At 35.4% G+C, this 12,196-nt stretch overlaps 1 protein-coding gene across 1 annotated transcript in view; it reads right to left on the reverse strand.

The window, feature by feature from the left end:
* Window positions 1–12,196, reverse strand: part of DNAH8 (dynein axonemal heavy chain 8) — a 143,641-nt gene that overhangs the window by 100,615 nt on the left and 30,830 nt on the right. The window contains exons 22-28 of the mRNA XM_087774061.1: window positions 11,814–11,926; window positions 10,777–10,883; window positions 9,768–9,825; window positions 7,022–7,217; window positions 4,705–4,901; window positions 3,087–3,213; window positions 638–873 (exon numbers count right to left, since the gene is read on the reverse strand). Coding sequence (XP_087630187.1) covers window positions 638–873; window positions 3,087–3,213; window positions 4,705–4,901; window positions 7,022–7,217; window positions 9,768–9,825; window positions 10,777–10,883; window positions 11,814–11,926 — 1,034 coding nt within the window. The remainder of the gene's footprint in view (window positions 1–637; window positions 874–3,086; window positions 3,214–4,704; window positions 4,902–7,021; window positions 7,218–9,767; window positions 9,826–10,776; window positions 10,884–11,813; window positions 11,927–12,196) is intronic.

Raw genomic sequence — 12,196 nt, forward strand, 5'->3', positions numbered from 1 at the left:
AACAGTCTTCAAGAAAGAAAATGTTACGATACAGCAACACAATTTCTTCTCCAAAAGGTGGATGAAAATGTAAAACAAACATGTTCTATTAAGCTGACTCAGAGCGTGATAATAAATACCAAGTATATATAAAACTTAATGAGCTTAATTTAGGTTCTTTCTCATAGGGAAAACTAAAAGAATGCTGCAAGTTTCTGACAGCATACAATGATGTGTGGCTCCATGAATATATTCTGGTTATATTTAAAGGGGTTAGATGATCAAGATGTTTGTTTATAGATAGAGAAAAGTTAGAAAGACAATTAAGGCTAATGGTAAAGCACACAGCAAAAGGGACAGTATTGCTCCTTTCTCTTGTGCTCTCATCTGCTTATTTCTGCATGTTGTCTCCTAGATTGTATTTATATTATAATTTATTTGAGAGAGAATATTTTTTTCTGTTCTGGATTCATACAGTATCTAGCAAAGTATCTAATATTGATTCATAATTTATAATAACAACAAAAATATTACTTTGTTTCCCATCTTCAGCCTAGATCCTTCAGGACAGTAAACTTGTTTGCATTCTCAGTTTATCTTGTGACCCCTATTGTATAATATCATTTTAATCAAGATAAAAAATTAAAAGTCATCTTACTTCAATAGGTCCCAGAGTCATATCCATTTGTATTTTATTATCACGTATGATAGATAAAGCTTCCATTGCAAATCTGACGTCATCTAAGTCACACAGAGGTCGAGACAATTTCTTTAAATATTCAGTTATGAATGACATCATGTCTGTCATTTTCTTTTTATATTCCTCATTTAAATAACGACAGAGGAGTATCTTCCAGGCTTTGGCTTCAGTTGCTAAAGCTATTTTCAGTGGTCCTGATTTAAAAAAAAAAAAAAAAAAAAAAAATTATTCAATCTACATCCTAATTTTTTTCTGTAAAAAACCCCCATATCATCACATATGGTTCTTTAACAGCAATTAGGAAAAGCAGACAGGCAATCCAATTACTGAATTTTAAAGTTTTAAGTTTCAAAACAATTTCAACTATACTTAAATGTATTTCTGTTGCTTTATTGTATATTATGATATCTGTAAAACATATTGGTAAGCTTATCTAATAGAACACAGAGAAGATGAATAAAGAAGAAAAATGCCTACTTATTAATGTAGATTCTCAGAGAATACTTTTGCTATACATTAAACAAATGTATAAAGATCAGTGATATTTAAATGGTCTATACCCATTGAGGAAATGGTATCTTGGGATTTCAATATTGGGATTCGGAATACTTCACAACTAATACTGTAAGGTGTCACATCATATCATATGCAGTTAATATATAAACACAAACCAACACTGAAGAGACAGAAAAGCCAAGCATTTGTACTCTAACTTATCAAAATAAATTAGGATTTTAATAGGCAACATTTTGTACTCTGGTGAAAGAAACCGAAAGATATTAAGAGCATATAACCCTTCTGCTCACAAAACAAATTTTACAGCAGCTATGGTTTCTTCTTTAATAATGTGGATATTGGCATTAAAAATCTGATTCCTGAGGGCCAGGGGTAATTCAAGAAAAGTACTGTACCCTGTCCAGAAGCTAGAATATGTAAATGATAATAAACCAATTCCCAAATCTAAATTGAGTCCAAGAAAAATGCCTCCTTCCCCAGATCATAAAGACATTCAATATCCTTGTTTTTGAACCTAGAGGGCTTGACTCCCTCTGATGCAGTGGTCACAGATGAGGGAGTAGTGTGATCATTAACAAAATCCATATCCTTTTGGATACACTGCTTCTTATCACTCTTGGTCACAGAATAATAGACTGCAAGAATTTTCCAGAGTGAATTAATTGGCTCCAGAGTGGTTTCATTAATAAGAAGTTGCATCCAGGAACTGGATGAGGATATGCAGTCGGCAGGTTGACAATTTTGCTTATTCACTGAAAGAAAGCTAGGGATAACATGCCACCGAGATCCTGAAATGAACTCTAGGCATCAAAGTGTGCAGCTTCTGTCTTCTCTGATGTATGAGGCAGACAAATTGTACAGGGATGATTTCTTAATCTAATCAAACTAATCTCTCAGAAGATGGGGGTTGCTCATTAGAAACGTGGCCACACTGATATTTGGAAAGGAATACAATTACTACCTTTCCCTAGACAGCAACCATGATAACATCTGCCACAGAAAGTGGGGGGAAAAACAAACAAACAAACAAAAAAAACCCCAACAAAACCAGAAAAACAGTGGCACTGGTCCAGAGAAGACATGTCAGTTAGATAATAATCTGCAAGGTGAAGAGGGATAAGTGCCATTGAAATCCTTGCTTCTTTGTCATAGCACAAACGGCTTAATTCTTCAGCAAGCAGTTGTCTGGAGAGAATACATTTTTCCACACCTGACTGTTCTTCAGAGTAACATGATCAATGAGTACCAAAGTTGTCAGGGCCACAGAAGGCCAGGTACTGAGGCACTATGCTGTATAGAACTGAGGGAACACATGCTGTGTGAGGGAACACATTTCAACACCAGGTCTTGACACCAGCTTCTCTATCTTTAAAGACACTAGAGGTAGACAGGAAAACACATGATATTCTGAGAGGTGTGGATGTTAAACACGGGAATGGCTAGGCAGCGATATCTCCTGCTGAAACACTAATAGTGAAAAAGAAGCTAATGCAGCTATGTGCTAGTCTTGCACCAATACCAAAGAAGGTGATTTATGCTTCCAATGCTCTTTATAATCACTGGCTGACCTGGTGCCAGAGAGGAGTGCCAGGGATGATCAAATCAGTGTCAACACACATTCATTAACTCTTTAGCAAGCCTCCGTGATAACTTCATAGCCACGATAGAATTTAATTTCACCACTCCAAAGAGGAGAAGGCAAAGGGAATGGAGGGTTTTTTCAAGTCAGATTTCTTAGAAGGGTCTGAGTGAACCCCAGCTGATCAATCAGGGAGGTCTCTTCAGTAATTACTATTCATATTGTAAGCATTTATTTCAGAGAATAAACCAAATAACGTGACTATTATATTCATTATCTTACTGTACACACAAAGATAAGAAAATGTCATACCTGTATGCAATTCAATTGGACCAAGAAGAATAATGGGTTTTAAATCTTCCATCTCTTGCTCAAGCATAGCATAGTGAAGTATTTCTTCTTTAATTTCAGTCAGAGATGGACAGCTAGCCAAAAATTCCTGTGTGTAGTTTAAAATGTCAATCAACAAATGTCCTTTTTCATATTTTTGGTAAAACAAGTGGCAACAGTTATTCAGGAATTACTAAAAATGTATACCAATATTATACCTGTTTTTAGCCTTCTGTAGCCTTGCTAACATAGTAACGTGCATGTGACGAGGTGTTCATGTTTATCAGTTTCTCTGTCAGGAACTCTCAAGCTTGTTGGGAAATTCCAATCAAATTTAACAGAGAAACAGATATCCAAGACATATTGAGTGCCTACTGGTTTTGTGAAAACAGGTGAGGAAACAGAGATCAAAAAAATACATGCCTGCACTTACAGAAAGAGTATACCATTAGCCCAGTTATGTGTGAAACAATCATAATAAAACACATTTTCAAAGTAGTTCCATGAGCAGAACTCAAGTGTAGGAAAGTTCTGAGATTCTGAAAAGCTGCATTTCAGAAATGTTACACAAGAGCTGTATTCAATATGCCTACATTGCATAGGCAAGTAATAAATGCTGAAAGCTGTTTCCCATTTCTGTTCTTTTGTCTAACAGTACCCAGACAGGCAGTGGAAGGGTTAGCATAGTGCTAAAGAAAGAATGTAGAAACTAGGGCATGTGTGTATAAAATTTAACTGCATTATTATTGAGGCGTTGTCTGTAGCAGTATTCTTTTCTTCAGTAGTAACTAGATCAAATTAATAACATTTATTTGACTAGACTTAAAATTTTAATTAGACTAATAGTAAATTCTCGGCTCTGCATATAAAGTGGGGGTTTTTAGCCCACATAAACCACACAACTTGCATTGTGACACTCAAAAGATACCAGTGCTCCTCTAGTAAAACAAGGTGATGTGATATTCACAGATCTATGTGTATATAATGTAGTCTATTAAACAGAAAAGAATAGAAAACTCAGTTAAGCCAAGGTTAAATAAAGTAGATATAGAAGCCAACTTTCTTCTACTGAACCTCTAAATTCAAACTCTAAATTAAAACTCTCTTGTAAGAGGACAGTGTGAAATACTCTGAAGCAGAAGTCCCAGAGACCTCCAGTTCCTGCAAACTAACTTTTTCTTGTTATAGTAGACACTAAATTTTTCTACCACACTTGAGGATTCAACTTAGAATTAGTGCACAATTATCAGCACTGCTGCTGTGGGAATTTCTATGGGTCATGGTATACAACATATCAGACTGGGGTAGTTTGTGGCTTGAAATCCAGAGTTCCACAAACAAAAATTAAAACAAGGACCAGTTTATCAGTATCTAGAATGGCACAGAAGCAGGAAAAGCCAAACCCCAACACAAAAAATTAGGTAGCATGCTATTACTTCTGCTTAGGAAATATACTACTATTACTACTGAAAGACAAAATAAGAATTCAGCTGTTAATATGTTTTCTACATCTCTTTCCTTGATTTTTTTCCTCAGTGTTTGATTTCAAAAGATAAGATTAATGAAGAACAGTCCTGTAGGTAATCATCATTAAACTCACCTGAATTTTGGCATCTCTATCTTCTGTCCACAGCACCTTATATTTCTGAAAGTCCTGCAGAACTTCACTAGCTACTTCTCTTATAGAATTCACAGAAGAAGAGAGGAGCACAACTAGTTTAGAAATATCTTCATGTTCTGCAACACCTGAGTAAAAATTTCTTAGCTTTCTGACAATCACAACATCTTCAACTCCTTCTGTAAAATAAAATCATATGTAAATGAATAAACCATTAAAAGTCTGGTTAGAGTTCTCTTCTAAACCTATGCATGCCAAGTTAAGCAACGATGCTGTTCAGTAAGGCTGAATATCCTTCTTCAAATGTCTATCTGACTGCTTAATATGAAAGTACCAAGTGCTAGTTCAGGCCGGGCTCTATACAGCTACAGCAAATTCAATCTAGAGTGAATGTTTCCAAATGGAAAGAAAATAGTCGTCTTAATTCACAAATTTCACTTTTTCCCACTGTAATTTAATTGTAACTAGAACATGACAAGGCCTCATAAACATTCTGTGTTATTTTATTTTTTAAAAATATTCATATAATTAAAGCTTTTTAATTGTATAAACCCCTCAAAACAGTGTAAGTTTCTTGAACTCTCACATGCTTCAAATAAATAACTTCTTGTTATTTTATTTAGTGGTTTCAAAACAGATGTGAAACTTTGCCAAGTCACATATTGAGAGCACAAGTAGAGTTTGTCACGTTTTAGAGCTGCACTTGTCTTACAAACTGCTAATATCACAGGCTTTTGAGTCTTGTCTGAAAGAGGATAGAACTAAATGAAGAAGAAAAAGAAAAAAGAAAAAATGAAAAAAGAAAATAATAAAAAACTAGAGAAAGGACAATCTAGAGATTTTCCTAAACCTCTTGCCTCCAAATATGCTTTCAAAGGCAGTTTAGAGACTGGTAGCTGCTGCTCCAGTTACATTGTTGATGTTGAACCAGGGGTTCTCCTTTAAGAACTACAAGCAAGCTCAAATAGAAGGAAATTAAATGCAATTTATCATGTCCCTCCTTCATCTTTGATGAATTGCTGAGACAATGAGGGTCAATATAGACACTGATATCCCTGAGATCTAATGAGCCCCTTCTGTCATAACAATGCCTGAGCATTTTGAAGATGATTTAAGAGAATGGAGAAGAAAAATCCACTCTTCCCACCACACATATTGTTTCATGGGGGGATTTAATGCAACTCCAAGTTCTCTTTTAGTCTGAAGACCTTTTCAGGGATCTGGTCACTGGAAACAAAGTCTCACATTGGTCCATCCTTGCCAGTGTACTCCATAGATCTCATTGGCCAAACATGAACATACGCCTGCAGGTGTTGCTGTTGAGTAGTTTAAAGGTGATGAAAATGGTTACTTGCTCACGTTGTATTTTGACACAGCAGAGGAAAAGGCTATGACTGTCTGATGAGGACAGTCTCCTGCAACCCTGCTTGAAGCCCATTAAAAAGGTTAAAATCATACAAAGCACAGTAGAAGAATAAAGTCGTAGAAGAATAAAGTCGTAGAAGAATAAAGTCGTAGAAGAATAAAGTCGTAGAAGAATAAAGTCGTAGAAGAATAAAGTCGTAGAAGAATAAAGTCCCAGCTCTGGACTATCAAAAAGAAAAACTTTCCAAGATGTTAAAGACTTTCCAAAGGAATCACCACAAAGATACAACTGTATTGCAGATCACTGGCTCAGCCAAGCAGCTAAGAGAACTGGATGGTAAAAATATATTTGAGCTTTTGTGGATGCTTGCAAGCATACGGAGAGATGCTTAGAAAAAACATTAAGGAAAAAAGTATTGACTAAAATGGATGCAGGTCTATCTACAGTCTGAATATTCACATGAACAAACACTTGAAGTGTTTTATAATCCATTCTAGGAATATAGACAGCAATTAAAATCTTTACTGAAATCTAATTATCAAACTAGCTCTTGTTCTATCTCAATATTCCAATGAGAGGTAGTCTACAATCATTGTTTATGGTTTCAACTATATCTTTATGGCTACATTCCATAGTAAGTAGGTAAAAAGATAAATTAACAAGCTTACTTTGCCTCGAATAAAATAGGAGATTCAGAATCTAGCAATTATTCCAAGATTTTTTTACTTACTATTTCTCAGAGTTCTAGTGCACACGTAAGCCTGAAAAGCTATTTCTCAAAAATACAGCTAATTAAATCAAAATAAACCCAACAAATTAATTCAAGATAATCCACAGTTGGCCTCTTTGAAGAAAAGTGAGCTTATTCACAAATATTTATATATGGTGTTTTTATTAAAGTAAAAATTTGAAGTAAGAAAAAAAAATACTTACTTTCCCCTTTTTTGGCTATTTTTCCTGGTGATCCAAAGCCTGCTGGAGATACTTGCTGTGTGCCTGATTCTGCTCTTAAACTAGATTTTTGCAAATGTCTCTGTCCCCACTGAGCAACTCCACGACTTACTTCCAATATTAACTGAAACATGCGATTGATGGCTTGCTGTATATCGTCTAAACTAGGAACCATTACCTATTTAAAACAGTTGAAATATTGTTGAAATAAATGCAACTGATTGATTGATTGTCATTTTCTAAGACCTCAGTTTTACTCCACTCATAGTGAATTGCGGAACTTGCCCCAGAAGAGAAGATAGAAAATGTAACTTTAAGATTTTTGTCTGGCTCAGAACTGCCTCTAAAGAAATGAAACATACTGTACTGACCTGCTATCTATTTGTGCAGCCATACTGTGGGCAAAATGACAAGCAAGTGTATAAGTAGATAGATTTATTGGGTTTTTACAATTATTTTTACAATTCCTACAACATTTTAAACAGCTTTTTTATAATGACTTTTTACAGTGTGTGGGAATACATTACAAGCCTTGTTTCCTTCATTCTAGAATCATAAAGCACTAAAAATTGCAGGCCAAGATCCTCCTCTCTGTTGCTCTTAACCACTGGATCCTAAATTCTGTGAGAGTGAGTTGTAAGAGGGATGGTCATAAAAATATGTGCAGACAGCTCGTTTTAAAGATTTACAACTATATAAGATCTCCTTCTAATTGCTTATCTATACGTATACTCACACTGCGGGTAACTCCAGGCAAACAAAATCACCTAGATCGAAGTGTCAAAGGTCCTAGTTGAATAAATACTGAATTTTTTTTTATCCCACCCCCCCAAAAAAAAGCATTACCTCAGAAACTTTTGCAAGAGCCCAGTGTTTAGTAAATTAATGGAAGTCCATGCAGTAGCCCTGGAGAACTCAACTTGTATATTTGGCAAGGATTTTGCACCATAATTCTGAGAGCAATCTAATACCCCAGTCAGAAAAGGAAAAGAACTCATATTCAACTACCAGAGTGTATGATAAAAAGAACTGAAAGGAAAACAAGGATTCCTGATCTGAACAAGAACAACTAGCAAACAGAATAGGGTCAAAACACAGGCTCTGGTCTGCCATCATCCACACTGTATAAATGCTAGTATGCTCCCTTAGCATAGTTTGGGATGATGCCAGAAAAAATTCAGGCACAGTTTGGTGCATAAAACATGACAGGGGCTATTCCTAACACACATTTTGAATGCAAACTCCTGGATTCAGGAAGAAAAGCATTTACTACTGTAGATACACTTTCAGGTCAGCTCACTTTGAGGTCAAAGAACAGCCTCTAGCCTGTTTTATTTAGTAGTATACAGACAGCCCTAAAGTCCCAAACCCAAAACTTTTTGGACTATATTGGCAGCAATAATTCTAATTCCTTGTTTGAAAATAATTCTATGTAGGATAAGGTGGAGTAAAGGCACACATCAGTTTCTCCAAAATACTGAGCAGGAGGAATAACCTGAGAGTGATCCAGGAAAGAATAGAAAAATAGTATTTCTTGTTAAACTTAAGAAGAAAGATCACTTTTGAGATACGCTCAATCCTCAGATATAGCCCTTAGAACATCATCTTATAGCTTTCACGTGCAAGCCATTATTTTGAAATGATGAAATCATCCACAGGAGCGGTTCAGAACCGGGACATAAATTGCTTAACAGTGACTCTGATGTTTTATAGATCAATTTCACATATTGAGCAGTTGCATGCATAAAAACAAGGATCTTGCAAAATCCTATTAGCATTAGCAAAGTGGTATTTCACCCAGCATTACTTGATTACTGCCCTGGATCAGCCAAGCATTCCAGAGGACTTGAAAGATAGATGCACTTCCCTCCGCAGTGGGTGGAGTTTGGGGCTTTATGCTTATACAGATATCAACAAGGTAAAAATTCTACACTTTGGCAGATCTTATGTATCGTGTACACACAGCGTGAATGTACAACAGAATGCCAATATGAACACAGGTTTAATGTCAAAGGAATATCACCTTAGAACAGAACCTTTCTTTCATTATAATTTCATGAATACAAAACTTTTAATCTTTGTAAGACAATGGGATAATATTGTTACCTTCTCATATATAAAATAGAATACGATACATATTGCTGACACAGAGTTATCTTATTCTACAAAAGGAAAACAGATGCATTTATTAATTCTTTGCAATCAAGCTGCCTTTTTGTTCTCTGCACACCAAAATCTACAGTTCTTTTATTGGTTTTAAATCTTCTCGGTTTTGTTCAGTGTTTTTCCTTCTGGTCATCTTACTTCCTATTGAGATGACTAAAGCCAAACTGAGCAAAGATCATGTTCATTACTTTTTTCAACAAAGGATTTAAATCACAGAAGGAACAAACTAGTTAAAATAAAAAACAAACATGAAAGACCTATTCCAGCAATGGAACTGCTACATTCTCCAAAGAATGCTGATGAACAGATTGCAATATAATTGAAACACACAGGAACAATAAAAGGCCAGGTTCTGCAAGTACCACTAAGAGAGAAACCAGGAACACTGGGACTGTGAGCATATTTCGTCAGTGCTCTCCATGCACTGAAAGGCCTAAGCAACTGTTCTCCTTTGGAATGGATGCTGGTTCAGTAGAACCGTGCACACATCCTGCGCTTGAGCAAATGCAGAGATCACTATAAGACAGTGTATTTTACCTTACCTATATGCCACATAACTTACCACATTGGGAATAGCAAGGTGTACTTCTGCTTGTAGAAAAGCTACCTCTTCAGATTTGCTTGGACAAACAGAAAACTTTGTTCTCCCAAATGTAGTTTTGCTGAAAATAATTTTGAAACATGTCATAAATACTTCACCATGAAAGCCCCTCAAATTATCTTAGAAATATAATCTTGAGCTAGCTTTTTTGGACAAACCCTCATGGAGAATTTTCACATTCAGTTATGAACTACTTGACAAAACTTACAGAAGCTTCTTGTTTAAAGGGTAAAAATAACAGCCAGAGCTCATCATTCAGACAAAGGTTACCTTGGATCTAGACATTGCTTTCAGAATTTTTTATCCAGAATATTTTCTCATTCTGGATTTTAATCTCTCAATTTAAGAATGATGGAACTCTGCCAGTGTTTTGATTAGGGCATAAGAAGGTTTTACTGACCATTTCATGCAACAAGCTATCAAGAGTAAAAGTTGCCTCATTACATTTTACATAAATATTCAACAGAACAGAAAAAAGTTTCAAAGATGACAACCTAGTGCAAAATGATAAATACATGACCCAATCTGAAATGAGATGAACATATGGGCACACTGACATATATGACCTAGAATGGTCATTTAAGTTCTAGTCATTTGTGCTGGACAATAAATTGTACTAACAGCATCTTGAAAGCAATCCCAAGGGAAATATATGGGAATAAAACCAAAAGGGTACAGGCAGAGGGGAAACAACTTCATTTTCTGCACAAAACAAAGCGCTTAGACTATAACTTACAACATAAAGAATTAAAGCATAAAAGAAAAGTGTGGGCCCAAAGCATCAGTGCAACAAAAAGTGGATGCTCTCTAGGTTTTGCTTGAGCTAAAAGGGCCAAGAGGTCTGGAACTGTTCGACTAATGATGCACGTGCAAGTATCATTACATGTACGTATATTTGTATTATTCTATTAACACAGAAATAACTTTGTTCTGATAATACTATTGAAGGAATCTTTTGTTTGTAACTTACTTGGAAACAAATATTCTTTTTTTAAGACTATCCAAAGACAGTCGGGTGGCTTTCTGGAGGCTGTCTAGCAGCTGGTGACTGAAATAGGCAACCATCTCTTTACATTTCTGTAATAAGTAAAACATACATTATTTAGTATTGTATTCAGACAGAAACCTGAAGACTATTTCAAAAGGTTTTAAGTCACATGTATTAGTTCTTGTCTGAAGGAATTCATGCTGTAAGCTACATGAGAAACACAAGGGGAGAAGTTGAGAGAAAAATAGGTTGTAAGTAAATAAGTAAAAGCTGTGTGAAAAGGAGAATATAGCATCTGAGGAAACTCAATTTGTCTTATTCAGACACAGAATACTGAGATATGGCTGAAGTCTCATACTCCTTCAGAAAAGCTCTCCGTATTAAAAAACAAACACCATCAATCATACAAGAATATTGGTGCATATGTACCCTTTTCAAATAAGAGACAAATACAGTAAAATCTGACTGTACTGGATTAAGAAGAACATAAAAATACAGCAACATGTAATGATCACTAGCACAAAACAACAGAATACAACCTTGCAACATTATTGCATCTGTGCTTGCAAGTTTGTGAGTCTTTGTTCTTTACTTCCACTTCCCTTCTCTGCTGAATATGAAGAGATTGTATTGTTCAAGGAAAAAGTACAAAGGAAGGTGATCTTTTTTTTGGTGAAGTTGGAAGAGAATAGAAAGGATGAATGTTTCTGCCCACCCAAGAAGGAAAGCCTGTGTTACAGCTTAAGCACAATATTCTCTCCAAACTTTTACACTTACCACTCACATATCAAGAATTTGTTTAATAAACGTGGTAACTGGAATAACATGGAATATACTTTCGAAAGCTAAAATCCATCTTAAACTCACTTTGCAGGGAAGCTATTTCATCATTTTTACATGACGTTTGATATCTCAATGTGATATCTTTCTCCAACACGGATATCCAGCTACCAAAACTCAAGATACTGTTTACTAAACTGATCAGTCTGAAAAAAACCTCCCTTCTTGTCACAAAATACCTTTTTAAACTCATCTTCTTTATCATTGCCCTTGCTTTTATCACCACGAAGAGCTGCAGAAGTATTTTCTCTCTCCTGTTCATTATTTCCAAACACTATATGTTTTTCTTTTACTGTAAATTTAAAAAAAACATGTATTTTTTGTGAACTGAACATTGTGTTCTGCTTTGAAGCATGCTGTCCCTGCTCTTTACAGGCAAAACAACATTGTTTTTTATTTTAGTAGTACCTGGGTCAACTAATTGGTTTTATTTCACACCATTTTTTTCACACCAGAAATCTGGTTAAGAGCCCAGCCTATAAGCCTCAGCCTAACAAGCACCAAGCACTACAAATATGTTATTAAAGACAGGTAGGCAGACATGGATATATCAGCTGGAAAA

This window comes from Nipponia nippon, unplaced genomic scaffold (assembly GCF_047370975.1).
Source record: "Nipponia nippon isolate SJK-2023a ecotype South Korea unplaced genomic scaffold, ASM4737097v1 scaffold_4, whole genome shotgun sequence".
Taxonomy (NCBI): domain Eukaryota; kingdom Metazoa; phylum Chordata; class Aves; order Pelecaniformes; family Threskiornithidae; genus Nipponia; species Nipponia nippon.